This window comes from Pituophis catenifer, unplaced genomic scaffold (genome assembly GCF_029215685.1).
Source record: "Pituophis catenifer annectens isolate HBS135680 unplaced genomic scaffold, rPitCat1.0.hap2 SCAF_9, whole genome shotgun sequence".
NCBI lineage: Eukaryota > Metazoa > Chordata > Lepidosauria > Squamata > Colubridae > Pituophis > Pituophis catenifer.
This window is the reverse complement of record NW_027256889.1, coordinates 4,028,076-4,047,349: the sequence shown is the minus strand read 5'-3', so window position 1 is coordinate 4,047,349 and position 19,274 is coordinate 4,028,076. Positions and strand designations below refer to the sequence as shown.

The 19,274-nt window shown below is 48.1% G+C and overlaps 1 protein-coding gene across 2 annotated transcripts in view; it reads left to right on the top strand.

Moving 5' to 3' along the window:
* The window catches only part of NECTIN2 (nectin cell adhesion molecule 2), a 71,687-nt gene that overhangs the window by 31,554 nt on the left and 20,859 nt on the right, over positions 1-19,274 (top strand). The window contains exons 2-6 of one of the 2 annotated variants that reach the window (XM_070949675.1): positions 4,801-5,154; positions 8,635-8,928; positions 10,214-10,331; positions 12,548-12,696; positions 13,410-15,139. In XM_070949675.1, coding sequence (XP_070805776.1) covers positions 4,801-5,154; positions 8,635-8,928; positions 10,214-10,331; positions 12,548-12,696; positions 13,410-13,876 — 1,382 coding nt within the window. In that variant the 3' untranslated portion in view covers positions 13,877-15,139. Of the gene's footprint in view, positions 1-4,800; positions 5,155-8,634; positions 8,929-10,213; positions 10,332-12,547; positions 12,697-13,409; positions 15,140-19,274 lie in introns of those variants that run through there. The other variant, XM_070949674.1, reaches the window with a different exon arrangement.

Sequence of the window (19,274 nt, the reverse complement as noted above, 5' to 3'; positions counted from 1 at the left end):
GGGGAACACAACCATTTCTGTGTAACTCTCGCAACCTTCCTTGAACCAAGGCTGGAGATGCTCAATTGGTGCATGATTTAGTAACCACTTCCCCCTTCCCCGCCCCCCCCCCCCGTTCCTTGTCGAATCTGTCCCTCCAGATTAAAACCTGGATGTGCGGGCATTAATTTTAATGAACGACCCAAATTGGTTTCGCTGGTGCCGAGTAGGCTTACGCGCAGATTGCTTTTGACAAGGATGGAGGGCAGAAGCAGGCCCCCACCACCTGAAGAGAAGAGAAGGAAGGGACTTAAACATTTCTTACCATCTTATTTTCTACCTCTCTCTCTCTCTCTCTTTTTAATGGCGGCTTCAGACTTTCTGGGACAAGCTTCCATTTTCACTATACAAGCCAGTGGTGCTAAACGAAATGGGCATTGTGTGTGTGTGTTTGTGTGTTAAATGGAGCACGGCCTGATCCGTTACTGTAATAATGGGACCCAAATAGTAGTGCTAAGAGATCCTTCGCCTTGCAAGTCCTTCTTGCTCCGTCACCCTCCTGGGGACACAGCATGCTAAATACTTTGCAAAGAGCCCGAAATTCTCCTTGGGCTCGTTCAGACGCCAGACGGGCAGCTGTGCTCCACTTCCCTGCAAAGTGGAGAAGGTTTCATGTGGCAGGTCACTGCTCTGGCCCAAACTCCCTGGCCCACCAAGATTTTTCGGAAAAGGTTCTTTCGATGGATTGAGAAGCTGCCTGCTGCAAAGCCAGCTTCTAGCGTCGATGCAAGCCAGTTTGATCTACGGTAGTGGTTTTAAGGGTACCAGGGTTAGAAAGCTGGAGACCGTGAGTTCGATATCGGAGGGGGCCTCTGTATAAATATTTGAAATAAATAAACATTTATTGCTAATCAGGGTTGGGAGAGCGAGTTGCTTTTCCACCCATAGCTGGGGAGGAAAAAAAAAACAAAAAACGTCCTGCCAGATGTTTACTTCCATAACCTGACAAACAATCCAAGGGTTTGTTTTGACTCTGCGGAGGTGACATCCTGCTTTCCTTGAACCCATGGCTCCATGCAGAGCCCGGACAATGCGGGGTTTTGTTTGAAGCTGCTGTGCCACGCCGCCATGCCTTTCTCGAGAATTGGGCAGGTCTACTCAGCTGGCTGAGCTGCCTGCCTTTCGCGCGATGATGTCACTCTTAAGTGACAATCTTACCGGTTTTAATTCAGGAAGTGCCAAAATTAAAAGTTGCTTTGTAATCCAGGCTGCAATGGGGAGGTGGGTGTGAAACCTTGTTTTCTCTTGGGATTCTCAACCTTGGCCACTTTAAGATGGGTGGACTTCAACTCCCAGAATTCCCCAGCCATCATTGTTTTCTCAACCTTGATCTGTTGATGGGTGGACTTCAACTCCCAGAATTCCCCAGCCAGCATTGTTTTTTCAACCTTAGCCTGTTAATGGGTGGACTTCAACTCCCAGAATTCCCCAGCCAGCATTGTTTTTCCATTATGGCCTTTTAAGATGGGTGGACTTCAACTCCCAGAATTCCCCAGCCAGCATTGTTTTCTCAACCTTAGCCTGTTGATAGGTGGACTTCAACTCCCAGAATTCCCCAGCCAGCATTGTTTTTCCATTATGGCCTTTTAAGATGGGTGGACTTCAACTCCCAGAATTCCCCAGCCAGCATTGTTTTCTCAACCTTAGCCTGTTGATAGGTGGACTTCAACTCCCAGAATTCCCCAGCCAGCATTGTTTTTCCATTATGGCCCTTTAAGATAGATGGACTTCAACTCCCAGAATTCTCCAGTCAGCCTTGTTTCTCAACCTTGGCCCTTTAAGATAGATGGACTTCAACTCCCAGAATTCCCCAGCCAGCATTGTTTCTGAACCTTGGCCTAGTTAAAATGTATGGACTTCAACTTCCAGAGAGATTTGAATTCTGGGAGTTGAAGTCCACTCATCTTAAAGTGTCCACGTTTGAAAAACATTGATTTAACCAATGAATAAATATACCGGTAAGCAGCAACCTATTAAGCTGTCCTATTGCAATTTATTAAAAAGCCTAGCCTTCATTAAACATCTCTGCTGAAAGCATGGCATAGCATCAGTGGCTTAATTTGTCCCTGTAGCTGGAGAAACACCCATTATTTCAATTTAGGTAACAGTGCCGAAAGGAGGAGAAAAAAGTTCACTAAAAGAACATGGTCATAATTAAAGACTCGGCTTATATGAGATTCATATTCAAATCCATTCTCATGGAGGGAATGGCTTTGGGTCAGCCCAAACTCTCTCTCAGGGTGGTGATTGTTGAAAAGCAGGTTAGTTGATTGACTCAGATGTGCTAGCCCATGTACATATTAGCCTGAAAGTTGTTGTTTTTTTTTTAATTAATATTTGCAATTAACAATGGAGTCCTTGGGAGGCAGGAGGCATAACATTATTAACAACTCTGGCCTTATTAGGGAAAAATTGCAGCATAAAACCATCTGCCAATGTATTTAAATGAACTTTTAACAAATCAGGTGGTAAAAAAATGAGATGGTCATTGCTTTCTTAAGATTTATATTGACTGTTTCCCTATGACTATCATTAAGTATTGTACCTTATGATTCTTGATGAATGTATCTTTTCTATTATGTACACTGAGAGCATATATGCACCAAGACAAATTCCTTGTGTATCCAATCACACTTGGCCAATAAAGAATTCTATTCTATTCTTCCTTAATTTTGGCATCAAAAACCTGTTTAATATGGAAAATCGGAGCCATTTTCTAAAATTCAGAAGAAAGGGATCCAAAGATGCACATTTCACAGCATTGGGGGGCCACCGCAGAGAAGGCCCTGATATACATGGTCAGTTTAACGTTGCTTTTATATATATTTCAATGAATAGTGTTCTTATTTCCATTGGTATACATAAAATATTTCTATCAATAAGAGAAAGGGTGGGGAAAAGCAAAACAATATAGAAAGAAGCAGATGAACAAAAATAGAAATTGTCGATTGTCGTAAGTTGAGGACTACTTCATAAATCTTTTATGACAATAACAAAGTTGGTTTGAAGGGCGGGACTGATCCTGTACCTTCAAATCGAGAGCTTAGATCCCGTCTTTGCAATATAAAATGAAGCACTCTTTTTAATTGCTCTCTATGCTTAGGGCATTCAGTGTTCTTCCTAATTTACTACGGTTTCAGTATGTTAATTCAGCATCACATCAATATGTCTTAAAGCTTCTTTCTATGCCACAGAAAAGCTATTGACCATAAAGGGAATTATAGGACGAACCCAAATCACGCGTGTGTCTAAACAGGATAGTTTGAAGGTATAGTGATATTCAAACTGGGTGATTTTAAGACACATGTGGACTTCAACTCCCAGAATTCCCCAACCAGCCATGCTGAATATTAGAAAGGGTAGTTCTGGAAAGAAGGAAATTAAGATGTAATTTTAAAGAGAAAAGGTAAAAATATAAATGTGTGATCACTCAAAAAGATTGTAAGCTGGTTCTGTATCATTTTTTTTCCCTTTATTTCTGTTTCTACTTCCTTTCTTAGGCATTCCTTCTTATTTTTTTCGTTGCTTTTTAAAATATTTGCATTGTTTTTATCTTGTTAAAAATTAACAAGATAATCAAATTAAATATTATTTTTTTAAACAAGAAATGTGAATTTTGCTGCCACCTACCAGAGGGGTGCTTTTACACCCCACACTCCAAATGTACAGGATGTACATTGAGCATAAGGTACTTACACTTCAACCTATTTCATTTTAAATATTTTTCCTTTCTGATAGGATGCCATTCCCCATTTCAATTTTTCACTGGCTGGGTTCACACAACATTCTAGACTAGGCTGAAAACTAGCTTTTGGGGTTTGTGGGTTTCTCTATGTTGTAGGAAAGTAGCCACTGTCTTAGTCTGTGGTGCGAACTGGACGATCACTTTAAACCGTCGTGAATTTTATTTCTTTGGGCATCCCTGGTGAGATCATCATATTTTAACGACCCCATAATCCCTTGCAGGGTAGAGTCTGGGCAGCTGAATGGAGCTGAGTATTTATTGGCCGGATGCCCTTCCTGTCACCAATGCGGAGTTTTTCCCCCAGCAGATATATTCTCATCCTGCCCAGAGAGAGAGAGAGAAATATCTGCCTCTACTTAGGATCGAACTCACAGCCTCCTGATTGTGAGGAGACAGCTCCACCTCTAGGCTACCATACCACTCAATCCCCTGGTGAGATGAACTTAGCAGTTGTTTGCTCGACCCGCTTTGGGGTTTTAGCGTGTTGTATGAAGCCCATCCGTGTCAAGATTTGGCAAGCGCAGCCAAATCGTTGCTCATTTAAAAAAGAAAAGAAAATTCTGTGGTGAAAGATGTCTTAAAGGTAAAGGTTCCCCTCGCAGATACGTGCTAGTCGTTCCCGACTCTAGGGGGCGGTGCTCATCTCCGTTTCAGCGCTGTCTGAAGATGTCTCCGTGGTCATGTGGCTGGCATGACTAAACGCCAAAGGCGCACGGAACGCTGTTCCCTTCCCACCAATTGGTCCCTATTTTTCTACTTGCATTTTTTACCTGCTTTCGAACTGCTAGGTTGGCAGAAGCCGGGACAAATAACGGGAGCTCACCCCGTTACGCGGCACTAGGGATTCGAACCGCTGAACTTCGATCGACAAGCTCAGCCTCTTAGCCACCGAGCCTCCCCTAAAAAAAAAAAGAAGATGTCCTAGGTTGCCTTTAAAAGTGCATCTCAGTTACCAGAAAGTGACAACCTTCAGGAACTGACCTGTCACTCAGCATTTTTGTATTTTCCTTCTCTAGTTGTACTTGCCCAGCAAGTAACGGTCAAACATGAGGTCACCGGGTACCTGGGGAAGAGAGTGGTTCTGCCCTGCAATATTGCGGTAACTGGACCTGAGATGAAGGTCAGCCAAGTGACTTGGGTGAAGGAAGTCGGAGGCCGGAGGCAGAATGTGGCCGTCCACCATCCAACGCATGGACAGAGCTACCCGATGGAGAAGAACAGCAGGAGGATCCGTTTCGCCGTAAATTCCTTGACGGACGCCACGCTGGTCATCGAGCACCTCCTCATGTCGGACGAGGGCACCTACTCTTGCGAGTTTGCCACCTATCCCAACGGCAATGAATTGAACACTACTAACCTGATCGTCTTAGGTAAGAACCAAGCACTTGCTTTCCATCTAACACAGTGTTTCTCAACCTTGGTAGCTTGAAGATGGGTGGACTTCAACTTCAACTCTGGGAGTTGAAGTCCACCCATCTTCAAGCTACCAAGGTTGAGAAACACTGCTCTACATCCTCCCAATCCAGGAGGCCACCACAGCTCCTTCTGAAGCCCAACCAGAAAGCCTCTTCTCCACCTGCTTTGTGGGCACACACACTCCTCAATTTACAACATCTCGCTTAGCGACTGCTTGAAGTCAAGAATCCCCCAGCGCTGGCTGGGGGATTCTGGGAGTTGAAGTCCACCCATCTTCAAGCTACCAAGGTTGAGAAACACTGGTGAAAGCCCTCTGGCTAACACTTTGCAGGGTTCACCCCCCCCACCCCCACCCCAAATGAAGTTGTGAGATGCTGAGTTGGAGGAGCTCTTAAGGGGTGGGGGTGGGGGGGGGGTCCACTCCTTGGGTGGAGTTGCACCGTGTCCCTCATTCAGCCTTAGATTTATTTATTTATTTATTTATTTGCTGAACTACCCCAATTTTGCCCGAGTCCTCTGGCATTGTGGGCCCTTCAGCCCCCTGAATACTCAACGAGCGAAGCCAAACCACATCTGTTTCTGTGCCCCCTACATCTGGTACTCAAGTGTTCCTGACGGTTTTGAATGACTTCCCAGAGGCTGTGGTGCGCTTAAGCAGATTTGCTAGGTCATGCATCCTCGGATTGCGAGATAGCGGCCGTGTCCCCATTCTTTCAATTAATTACGGGCCACTCATTTATTGTTTCTTTGTTTTATGTTTTGTTTGTTTTATTAGATTTATATACCGCCCTACTCCCGAAGGACTCAGGGCGGTGAACAGGCACACAATAAAATACATAGATACAAAAATTAAAAAACATAATTAAAACCAGATTAAATAATTTAGCCCGAGACAATTAAAAAATCCCAATAATTTAAAACAGATTAAAATTTCAATTTAAAAGAATTTTAAAACAGGGGAGAAAATTAGGCCAGGCCGGCTTGCTGGAATAGGAGAATCTTAAGAGCACGGCGGAAAGTGCGTAGATCCGGGATCCTCCGTATCTCTGGGGGGAGCTCGTTCCAGATAGTGGGTGCCCCCACAGAGAAGGCCCTCCCCCTGGGGGCCGCCAATCGACATTGTTTAGCTGACGGTAGAATGAACTAGGCTAATGACACTTAGTAAAAGGTTCTTTTGCGGAGCAAAATACCATCCCGCTCCCAAAGACTTGACTCTGCTCAGATCTAACCCTTCTTCGGTTTCACTCTCCAAAATCTGCAGAAAGATTTGATTTGATAAAGGTGTTGTACTTTCAAGTTCCCGGATTTTGAGAACTCCGAACACTGACGGACTTTATGGGAGGGAAAAAAGACGATTCCCTTTTCTTAGTTGTGGGTCTTATTAGACACGGAGTTTATCGGCTTGACCTCAGGGCAGTGATGGCGAATCTTTTCGGCACCGAGTGCCGAAAAGGTCGCATGGAAACATCGTGTGCGCGCTCGTCGGGGTTGCGCTATGGAAAAGCCAAAAATCCGGGTTCTAACATGCACGCGCACCAGACGATCAGCTGGCTGGCACGCACACTGCTCCCACTAAGCCACGCCCATAGGTAGTAAAAAAAAATTGAATTCCGCCACTGATAAGAATCCCAACCTCCATCTTATTTCTCCCTTTCTTTCTTTTTTTTTTTTTATGGCTGGCAAAACTAAGGTACCTCCTGAGACTGATTTTGCATACGTTGCAATTACAAAAATTATAGGGATTTTTTTTTTGCCCTGTGCGCTGTGCATTCTACACAGAATTTCTTCCGGCTCTTATGATTACAGGGGAATTGGTGGGAAAGTTCCAAACGCCTCCCTTTCTCTTTTATCTGGAAATCCCATTCATTTTAGCTCCAAGAATGGCAACCCCCTCCAGGGCTTTATGATTACAGAACTTTCTCTCCGAAATAGATGGCACCTCTGGCTGGGGAGACCTGGCAAAGGATGTCAAAATTCAGACTCTTGTCTATTGTAGTCTCCTTTCCTCCCACCCACCCCTCAAAAATGATGTGTTTACGCTGTGCAAATTAGTGGGAGTCCTCCTGGATAGGCAGCTGTCCTTGGAGGAACATCTGACGGCTGTAACCAGGAGGACCTTTTGTCAGGTTCGCCTGATCCGCCAGTTGCGGCCCTTTCTTGATCGGGATTCCCTGTGCACAGTCACTCATGCCCTCGTCACCTCTCGCCTTGACTACTGCAACGCTCTCTACATGGGGCTCCCCTTGAGGAGCACTCGGAGGCTCCAACTGGTCCAGAATGCAGCAGCGCGGGTAGTGACGGGAGCAGCCTGGCGCTCCCATGTAACACCGCTCCTGCGCGAGCTGCACTGGCTCCCAGTGGTCTTCCGGGTGCGCTTCAAGGTGTTGGTTATTACCTTTAAAGCGCTCCATGGCATAGGGCCTAGCTATCTTCGAGACCGCCTGCTGCCACCGACGATCTCCCATCGACCTGTGCGCTCCCACAGAGAGGGCCTCCTCAGGGTGCCATCAGCCAAACAGTGTAGGCTGGTGACCCCCAGGGGGAGGGCCTTCTCTGTGGGGGCACCTACCCTCTGGAATCAACTGCCTCCAGAGATAAGGAGAATCCAAGACCTCGGTGCCTTCCGCCGTGCCCTTAAAACCTTTCTTTTCCAGCAAGCCGGGCTGGCCTAATTTTTTAAGTGTTTTTAAGTGTTTTGTTTATTGTTTTTAATTAACAGGGCCAAATTTATATATGTATATTTTTAACTGTATTTTAATATTTGTACTTGATGTTTTTACTTGGCTGTTCACCGCCCTGAGTCCTCAGGGAGAAGGGCGGTATACAAATTCAAAATAAAATAAAATAAAATAAAATAAATAGTTGCAAACAAAGGTCCCCAGACACTAGCTTTAGAACTAGCATTGGGGGTCCTTCCCCCTATGCCTGAAGTGGGGCAGGGCTCTTCAGAGAGATTGGGTGATGCAAAGAAAACATTAGCCTCCAATTATAACCCATAACTCCTGGCCAGGGGGGGGGGCATAATCCCCATAATTTAAACCAAGGGTGTCCAAACTTAGCAATTTTAAGACTTGGGGATTTCAGTTCCCAGAATTCACCAGTCAGCATTCCGGGATTTCAACTCCCAGAATTCCCTAGTTAGTATGCTTGGATTTCAACTCTCAGAATTCCCCAGTTAACATGCTTAGACTTCAACTCCCAGAATTCCCCAGCCACCATGCATGGACTTCAGTTCCCAGAATCCCCCAGTCAGCTTGCTTTGACTTCAACTCCCAGAACTCCCCAGCCAGCATACTTGGATTTCAACTCCCAGAATTCCTCAGTCAGCTTGCTTTGACTTCAACTCCCAGAATTCCTCAGTCAGCATGCTTCGACTTCAACTCCCAGAAGCAGTCGAAGCCACCTTCCCACCATTACCTCTGTTTCTCTTCCAGCCAAGCCCACAAGCAGCGCCGAGGCCATGGAGGTCAAATCCAGCAACGTGGAGCAGCCCGTGGCCGTGTGCACCTCCGCAAACGGGAAGCCGCCGGCTCGCGTCACCTGGCAGTCGAAGCTGAACGGCAACTCCAGCGTCAAACAGATAAACAACTCCGACGGCACCGTCACCGTCATAAACCGCTACAACCTGATCCCTACCAAGGAAGCCAACGAGCAGCAGATCATCTGCCTCGTGGAACACGTGGCCCTGCCACAAACCGAGTCCTTCCCTGTCCAGCTTTCCATATTGTGTGAGTTGGGTGGGGGTGTCGCGGCTTTGGGGGACTGAGGGAGGTTGTCCCTGGGAGTTTATTTCTGGGTTAGATCTTTAGGGGCGCAAGCCAACACGTGTTACGCTCCTCACTTGTATTTCTGCCCTTCAATTATCATCCTGTGTGATGGGCTGGAGAGAGAGAGAGAGAGAGACAGAGACAGAGAGAGAGAGAGACAGAGGGACAGAGACAGAGAGAGAGAGACAGAGAGACAGAGACAGACAGAGAGACAGACAGAGACAGAGAGAGAGACAGAGACAGAGAGAGACAGAGACAGACAGAGAGAGAGAGACAGAGAGAGACAGAGAGACAGAGACAGACAGAGACAGAGAGAGAGAGAGAGAGACAGAGAGAGAGAGAGAGACAGACAGACAGAGAGAGAGACAGAGAGAGAGAGAGACAGACAGACAGAGAGACAGAGAGAGAGAGAGAGACAGAGAGAGAGAGAGACAGAGAGACAGAGACAGAGAGAGAGAGAGAGAGAGACAGAGACAGACAGAGAGACAGAGAGACAGAGACAGAGACAGACAGAGAGACAGAGAGAGACAGACATAGGCAGACAGAGAGAGAAGAACTGGTCCAAGGTCCTCCCAGCAGCTTCTACGGCTGAGGAGGAGGGCTAGAATCCAGGCCACGTGAAGTATTAGTACCGCTTTATAAAGCCTTAGTGAGACCACATCTGGAATACTGCATCCAGTTTTGGTCACCTCTTTATAAAAAAAGATGTTGAGACTCTGGAAAAAGTGCAGAGAAGAGCAACCAAGAGGATTAGGGGACTGGAGGCTAAAACATACGAAGAACGGTTGCAGGAACTGGGTATGTCTAGTTTAATGAAAAGAAGGACTAGGGGTCAGGGGTGGGCTCCTGGGGGTTCGGTAGGGTTCGGGCGATCCTCTATCCAAGGGTCACCGGGGTTCAGCGAACCCCCAAATGCCACCCCTGGCTGGCCACGCCCACCCCGTGTGCAGAGCAGGAGTTAAGGATGCTTGGTGTGGAGAAAAGTCAGCAGCCAGGCTAGGGCTCCCCAATCCCTGAGCCGCAGCCCACTATGAGCCTTGAACCATTTGGAACCGGGTCGCAATAATTCTCCCCTCCCCCGTAAAGCTGGGAAGGTTGGGGAACTCTGAGCTAGACTATCTCCCCTAGCTCATATTTCAAGAAGGTTGAGACAGACAGAAAAGGAAGGCTGCGTGGGTGGGTGCATCTGTGCGTGGGCATGCCTTCAGCCAAGTGTGAGCTTTTTTTTTGATGGCTTTCTCTGCAGATGCTCCTGAGGTTGCCATAGACGGCTACGACGGCAACTGGTATTTGACCCGCAATGACGCCACACTCACTTGCAGCGCGAGGGGGAATCCCACCCCGATAGACTTCTCCTGGACCACGTGAGTCCTACCTAATCTTTTCCTGCTTTCCCTCGTCACACACAGTGGTAGGTTGCTACCAGTTCGCCCCAGATCGGGCGAACTGGTAGCGGCAGCGGCGGGAGACTCCGTCCACCCACCCGCACGTGCAAAAGCATCGCACATGCATGCAAGCAAACCGGTAGCGACTGAAATTGACACCCACTACTGCGTCAACACCATCCCAATACAACACAGTTGTCGGCCAGAGCAGGGACGGAGGCCACTCTGGCTCCTTTACCACCTGTGGACTTTGTTATGTATTGAATATGTATAGTTGTGTTAAGCCCGGCTAAAGTGAAACTAACCTTTAGATGACCCTAACTGATAACTTCAACTGTTTTAGAGGGAAACTTAGAACATTCATATGTGAGCGGGCTTTTTCAAGTATTTTGACTGGTTGAGGCCTTGTGGGCCCAGAGTATAAATTACAGGAATTTGCCTGTTGTTAGAGAGTTCCAGTTGAGTCAATAAATGCTCTTGTATCTATGCTGTCTGTTCTTGCCTGCTGCAGCCCACTACATTCCGTGTTTCCCCGAAAATAAGCCCTCCCCAAAAATATTTAAACACATGCGCAGCCGGTCTCGGCCATTTCCTCTGGTTAGGGTTAGGGAGACAGAGCTGGAAATCAGATAAGACGGCAAGAGGAGTCCCGTCTTGCTCCACACACCCCAAAATAATAAGACCTCCCCCAAAATAAGGCCAAGCACTTATTTCAGGGTTCAAAAAAATATAAGACAGGGTCTTATTTTCGGAGAAACAGGGTAATAGACTTCAACTCCCAGAATCCCTGAGCCAGCATGGAAGTTGGTCCTGGGAGTTGGCTGAGGAATTCTGGGAGTTGAAGTCCACAGGTGGTAAAGGGGCCAGAGTTGCCCACCGCTGGATCAGAGCAAATGTTTTTCCTACCGTTTTTAATTCGGCATCCCATGTTTTGGGACGATCCTAGGCACCTCCAAACCGATCCCAACATGCCAATTGTTTATGTCTTTATTTCTGGTTTTTGCATTGAAAATACAGGTAGTTCGAATGTATTTTTCGAATGAAAATACATTCGTCCGAAGTTACAATGTTGCTGAAAAAAGTGGTTTCACAACCAGTCCTCACACTTACAATTGACACAGCCTCCCCCCCCCAGGTCACATGATCAGAATTCGGGTGCTTGGCAACTGGCGTGTATTTACGACAGTTGCAAGCAACTCGAGGTCATGGGATCCCCAATTTCTACCTTCCGAGCTGGCTTCTGACAAGCGAAATCAGTGGGGGAAGCGGGATTCGTTTAATGAACCCCGTGGGATTCACTTAACGACTGCCAATGTTTCGCTTAACAACCATGGTAAAATAGGTCGTAAAATCAGGTGTGACTCATCTGCAGTGGAAACTTTGGTCTCGGGTACGATTGTAAGTCGAGAATTACCTGTACAGAAGCCCCCCCCGCCACCCCCGAGAATTTACTTTGAACCAGAAGGGAATGTCCCTCCTTATCCATGCATCCACCCACCCACCCATCCATCCATCCAACATCCATCCATTCCAGTATATCAGGGGTGTCAAGCTCGATTTCATTAAGGGTCACATCAGGGTTGTGTTTGACCTGGGGGGGCGTGGCCAGGGGGCGTGGCCAGCTTGACATCACTCATGTCAGGGACGCCTGTGACCCAAGTTCCCTGCCAGCAACAATGGCCTCCCGAGCTCCCGTTTTAGGCTGCAACAGGCTCCTGCAGCCCTCGGCCAGCAAAAACAGAGCTTCCCCCAAGCTCCATTTTTGCTGGAAGAGGGCTGCAGGAGCCTCACGTAGCTGAAAACGGAGCTCGGGAGGGCCACGCAGAGCCCTTCAGAGCTCCGTTTTCACGAGCAGAGACACCATGGGCCGGACCTTCACTGTTTCCAGGGCAGCCCCGTGGGCCAGATCTAAGCACCCCGTGGTCCAGTTTAAGCACCCTGCGAGCCCGCTCTGGCCCATGGGTCTTGAGTTTGACAAACCTGCTCTATATACTATATCTGTTTGTCTGTCTATCTGCTGGCCTGCCTATCATACATCCATCATCTATCTATCTATCTATCTATCTATCTATCTATCTATCTATCTATCTATCTATCATCTGATTGTGTGTCTACCTACCTACCTATCTACCTACCTTATCTGTCTGATTCCCGGATTTTCTTTATGGCTTAACCGGCCTTGCTTGATTTCCCAGGTCCAATGGCCCACTCCCGAAGTCGGTAGAGGTTCAAGGTCAGCGCCTCTTCGTCAAAAAAGTGGATTACTCTGTGAATACCACCTTCATCTGCCAAGCCACCAATCGCGTGGGGCAGGTTTCGACGCAGCAAATCATCCTCGTCCGGGGTAAGAGCTGTGGGCTTTTGCAACCTTCTCAATGTGTTGTTTATTTATTTATTTATTTATTTATTTAAATTTATATGTTGTGGGGCTAATGGTGTATGTGTGGGACGAAGATGAATTAAGGTTTTCGGTGCCGCTTTGCTGCTCGGGGTGGGAGGGCAGACATGTTAAGCCGATCCATCTTGATGCGCGAGTCCAGAGTCTCATCATATGCACGGTGGAATAATCGGTGTCTTTTTTTTTTAACCTAATCTGGGGGGACCGAATATTTGAATTCTTCCTCTTCTGTCACAAATTCAGCGCGTGGTGCTTTGCGAAAAAGGATGTCGGGAAGCACTGTGAGGTTTAACTAGTCCAAGGCATGGCGGTTAAAAAGGCCTGAGCTCAGATAGGCCCGGAGCCAGAGATGCATTGTGGGTGTAGAACAGTTTATGGGGAGAAGGATATCTGGGGCGCCTCACATATGGGACAAATGGTGCTTTTCTGAACCCTCTGATACCCTAGTTTCTCTTTGGACGTTCGGGGCCTCTTGGCCCCCTGCAAGAGATGGTGATAATTGATGATGGTGGTGGTGGATGGCAGGGTCCCAGAGGACCCCCCCCCCCCGGTCTTCTCTTTCCTGGATCCAGTTGAGGCTCTGCCCCTTCCCCAGTGCTGGTATTACTAACAACTGGCATTTCTCGGAGTGACTTCCCCGTCTTCCTTTCTTTACTCAGACCAGCCGGTGAAGAGTCAGAGCCGCAACGTTGGAGCCCTGGCCGGGGGTATCGTGGGGGGGATCCTGGCCCTGGCAGTTCTGGGAATCATAGTCTTCTTCATCCTGCGCCGCCGGCACCCCCGAGCTTCCAAAGGCTCCTTTGACCCCAAGACTCGAGCCTTTGGCAACGGCACCGCTCAGCCCCCGACTCACGACTTCACCGAACTCGACCGGCCGCTGAAACCCGCCACGGGGCGAAAACCGGAGGAGGATGAGGATGAGGACGATTACAGAGAGGAGGAGCGCGAAGAACGGCGGCACCCTCCCTACGGCTATGCCCCGCGGCACCGGGAAGATGAGGAGGAACGATTCGACCAACTGGGCCCGATCCTGCGGTTCAGCCCCGACCCACACGGCTACGACTACGACGACATGGAATCGCAGCACGACGGCTCCATCATCTCCAAAACGGCTGTCTACGTGTGAGCCGTTCTGGGGACAGCGAGAAAACTGTGCTCCCTTCCAAAGACTCTCTGAAGGATTTTAAATGTCTTATTTTAAAACTTACGGACTCTGCCGACAGTAGCCCTGCTTAAGGAACGAGAGGCAGCTGTCAGGGCAGGTGGGCATCGGAGGGAGAACCAACGGGGTTTGTCCCTGGGAAAAGGGAAAAACTAAGGAGAAAACTATCAAGGCCTTCGAAACTGCCCCGTCTGGAGAGATCTTTTCGGTACCACTGCCTTAGAAGGATTTTAAAATCTTTTGTCTTTTTAATGTTGGAGGAGATGCGAACTGGATGGTAATACCTGGTACTGCGAGCAGTGCAGGAAAGGAATGAAACGGGACTCCCGGTGAGGGATGGAGACTTTGATACCCTCTCTGACGGGACTCCACTGAGATTGGTGCTCTCGACTTTGATTTGCAAGAGACTCGGCTGCTTTCAAAGGCCAGGCTTCCCTCGGCCGTCCCTTTGCTCCAGGAATCTGGGACTTCAAATGTCCTGTTGTTGTGGTGTCTTCTAGCATCTTTGGAGGGTTGGGTGAAATGAGGGGGCCCGGCGGCGAGCCCCCCCTCCCCCCTGAGGTCTCTTTTAAAAAAAACTCTTGGGTTAAGGAATGATCCAGGAATTTGCTTGAGGTTGTCCGTCTTGTGGATTCCGTGGTTTGGCTGTGTGTACCACGTCCTCTTTCCGTCTCTTGGAACGATCTCGGGTGGAAGGCTGAAAGGAATGGCTCTCCCATAATGGGGACCGAGCCATTTCTTGGGTCATCCATGTTCACATGCTACCTTTGTGCTCCACTTTATATATCCTCTCTCCGTTGTCTGTAAATACCCAAGATTTAAAACAAAAAGAAAAAAAAAACACCACAACAGCAAAAGCACAAAGAGATAATATTTTCATACTAGGTTTGGCTGTGCCTTCCCTTGTCCTCCCCACACCCCCCACCATCTCAACATCAATTCTGCCTTTGCTTGTGTGTAATTAAATGCTGTCTCAAAAACCTACCTCTTATCTTTCTCGCTCTCTCCTTCGATTTGGCCAGCAAGGCTTGGATGGGTGCCTGGAATGGTGTAAAAATAAATATCAGCATTGCTGGAGGTGAAATTGAAATGGTTCTTAATAGAGTGGCAAGGAGGCTCTTGTCTCGACCTTATTATGTTTGGCGGATGAACTTGGATTTCGAAAGCGGCGGTGCAGGATCGTTTGCAAACGAGATGACCTGGGAGGTCAGCTGGAGAAATGGCAATTGTCTGGGTAAGACAAGGGTGGGGAACTGTGGCCCTGTTAGGACTTGTGGACTTCGACTCCCAGAATTCCTGAGCCAGCCAGGGCTGGCTGGCTGGCTGGCTGAGGAATTCTGGGAGTCGAAGTCCACAAGTCCTGAAGGAGCCATAGTTCCCATCTCTGGTATAAGAGAAAATGACATTTTGGTGACAGGAAAACATCTAATCAGGGATGGGCTTCAAAAATTTTAACAAGGGGTTCTCTGCCTGGTTGCTGGCTGGGTGTGGCCATGGTGGGTGTGGCCTAGTCGGCCTCCTGCACCACGGTGGGGCGGGAAGGCGTTTTTGCCCTCCCCAGGCTTCAGAGGTTTTTCCCTGAGCCTTTGGGAGGGCGAAAACGGCCTCCCCAGGCTCCAGAGGCCCTTCCCATTTCCGGCCTTCCCAAACTTCCGGTAGGCCCATTTTCACCCACCCCGAGCCTCCACGCTCGCCTTGAACGTACCTGCATCCAAAACGGGCCGCATGAGGGGTGGGGAAGGGTGGGTGAGGCCAACCAGGAGTGGGATTTGGGGGTTCTCCAAACTGCACAGAATCTTAGCTAGAGGTTCTCCCGAATCCCTGCGAACCCCCAGCAGCCCACCCCTGCATCTAATGTCTCTTCAGGTTTAGGTATGGTATACAATACAGGCAGTTCTCCACTTGCAATCGTTCATTTAGTGTCCGAAGTTAGAACAGCACTGAAAAACGTGACCTACGGCCAGTTTTCACACTTACGACCGTTGCAGCTGCATCTCCCTGTGGTCACGCGATCCAAATTCAGGCGCTTGGCAACCGACTCGTATTTATGACGGTTGCAGTGTCCCGGAGTCCTTGCGATTCCCGTTTGTGAACCCTTCCGACAAGCACAATCAATGGGGAAGCCAGATTCACTGAGCAACCGTGCTACTAACTTAACAACGCTGCTACTCACCGTTGTAACTTAGAATGGCCACTAAATAAACTTGTAATTGTAAGTCGAGGTCTACCTGTATCAACATCTTCTTTTAATGACCCGATAATCCCTTGAGGAGTGGAGTCTGGGCAACTGAACGAAGCCGAGTATTTACTGGCCAGATGCCCTTCCTGTCGCCAATGCGGAGTTTTGTTCGGCAGATATAATCTCATTGTGTCCAGAGAGAGATATAGAGATTCAAAAGTGCAGGTCGTTTTTTGGGGGGGAATGGGGAGCAAACGGACACTAAGGCTGCCATCCGAAAGGCCGATCGATAACAGTAGAAAAAGCCAACTTTGATTTAACACACATTTACATTTCATTCAACAACCGTACAGAACTGACAGGGAGTCTCATTACTTCACCACCTGGGCCTGCTCACGCTCCCAAATGGTTTTGGATGCAGCTCTCTCTCTCTCTCTCTCTCTCAACCTCTCCAAGGTTGCCAACAGATTTTGTAATCCTTAATGTGATATGAATAGACATTTTCTGCATGTATTTAATAATGTCCTCCAGGCATCTGGGAGCCGTGGCAGTCCAGTTGATGCAGCCCTCAGTCTGACATTAAGATGCCCGAATGCTATTTCTTTCTGCAGGAAAGTAAGCCGAGCAGTTTCTCTCCACCATCACCCCGCCACGATGCGAAACAAGATGAATACAGGGACTCCTCGACTTACGACCACAATTGAGCCCCCCTACATTTATGGCGTTAAGGGAGATGTTTGTTGTGAAGGGAGTTTTGCCCCATGTTGCGACTTTTTTTTTTTTTTATTTGATTTATATGCTGCCCTTCTCCAGAGACTCACGGCGGCTTACAGTGCGTTAAGCAATAGCCTTCATCCTTTTGTATATTTTATACAAAGTCAGCTTATTGCCCCCACAATCTGGGTCCTCAATTTACCTACCTTAGAAAGGATGGAAGGCTGAGTCAACCTTGAGCCTGGTGAGATTCGAACTTGCAGTAATTGCAGGCAGCTGAATGTTAATAACAGGCTATTAGTCTGCTGCGCCACCAGACTTTTCTCGCCCACGTTGGTTAAGCGAATCGCCGCCGTTCTTAAATGAGTCACGTGGTCGTTAAGTGAGTCTGGCTTCCCCGTTGATGTTGCTTGTCAGAAGGTCGGCAAAAGGGGAAGTCTCAGGACTCTGGGATGCTGCAACCGGTCATAAATGTGAATCGGTTGTCAAGCATCTGAATGCAAATTGTGTGACCGTGGGGGGATGCAACAATAGTCATAAGTGTGAAAAGTGGCCATAAGTCAACTTTTTTCAGTGCCGTTGGAACTTCAAACGGTCATTAAATGAACTGTTGTAGATCGAGGACTAACTGTATGTATCTAGTCCTCAATTTATGACAATTGGGATCCGAATTAATGTTGCTAAACAAGACAGTTGTTAAGTGAGTCAAAGTCAATTTTACGACTGTAAAATAGGGTGTGACTCATTTAACAACCCCGTTGCTTAGCAGTGGAAGATCTCCACTCCATTGTGGTCGTTAATGGGGTAATGGGGTGAGCTTCTGCCAACCTAGCAGTTCGAAAGCACGTAAAAAAAAAATGCAAGTAGAAAAATAGGGACCACCTTTGGTGGGAAGGGAACAGCGCTCCGTGCGCCTTTGGCGTTGAGTCATGCTGGCCGCATGACCACGGAGACGTCTTCGGACAGCGCTGGCTCTTGAGCTTTGAAACGGAGATGAGCACCGCCCCCTAGAGTCGGGAACGACTAGCACATATGTGCGAGGGGGACCTTTACCTTTATTTTAATTCTGGAACAGGCCGGTCTGTTCTTCCAATTAAAACTCGCTGGCAGATCTTTTTCTAAATTTAAAAAAAGAACTTGGAAAGGTATAAATCGCAACTTGGCTTCTTCCTTGGCTGCCGAAGCCATAGTTACCTTCCCCCGCCCCCGTTCCTGTATTTCTGGGCCTTGAACAAACCCTCTTCAAACATTACATGACAGCAACATCTAAGCAACCTTCAGAACACCTTCTGTTGGCGAGAGCAGGTGCCCGTGGCTTGCGAACCGTCGGAGCTGTCGACTCCCAACATGTCTCCATGACCACCTGTCTCGCCTCGGAAAGGAGCTCACGTTTCTTCAAAGCAGCCAGCCGAATGCTCTTGTCTTATCGGCAGGTGGGGGGGACTGAGAGGCTGTTTTGAAGAGACACGGAGCCATTAGGGGTGGGGGGTGGCACCTCTTTTGTGCTTACCGACCGTCGTAATTAGGAAGCCTCCTTTTCGGTGTTTTTTGTGTTTTGTTTTTTTTGCAAGGGGGATCTTAACAGGTGGCAGGGGGACAAGTGGGGCTGAAAAAACCTGTAGGGCTCCAGATGTTAAATTGTTTCCACCCAGCATCTCCCACTGTTAGGGGTGAAGGCTGATGTTTGGAGTTAACAGCTGAGGAACAGTTGGAGTCACCCAGTTTTCTTGCGTGATGCAATGAAGGAAGAGAGAGGTACAGGATCAGGGAAAATTCAGAGGGTGGGTAGATGGATGGATGGGTAGATGAATGGGGATGGATGGATGGATGGGTGGGTGGTTGGATGGATAGATGGGTAGATGAATGGGTGGATGGATGGATGGATGGGTGGATGGGTAGATAGATGATGGATGGATGGGTGGGTGGGTGGGTGGATGGATGGGTAGGTGGATGGGTAGATGAATGGATGGATGGGTAGATGGATGGATGGATGGATAGATGAATGGATGGATAGGTAGATGAATGGATGGATGGATAGATGGATAGGTAGATGAATGGATGGATGGATAGATGGATAGGTAGATGAATGGATGGATGGATGGGTAGATGAATGGATGGATGGATAGATGGATGGGTAGATGGATGGATGGGTAGATGAATGGATAGATGAATGGGTGGATGGATGGGTAGATAGGTGATGGGTGGGTGGGTGGGTGGGTGAATGGATGGGTAGATGGAGGGATGGATGGGTAGATGGATGGGTGGGTGGATGGATGGGTAGATGAATGGATGGATGGGTAGATGGATGGGTAGATAGATGATGAATGGATGGATAGATGGATGGGTAGATGAATGGATGGATGGATGGATGGATAGGTAGATGGATGGATGGATGGATGGATGGATAGGTAGATGAATGGATGGATGGATAGATGGATGGGTGGATGGATGGATGAAGGGGTGGATGGA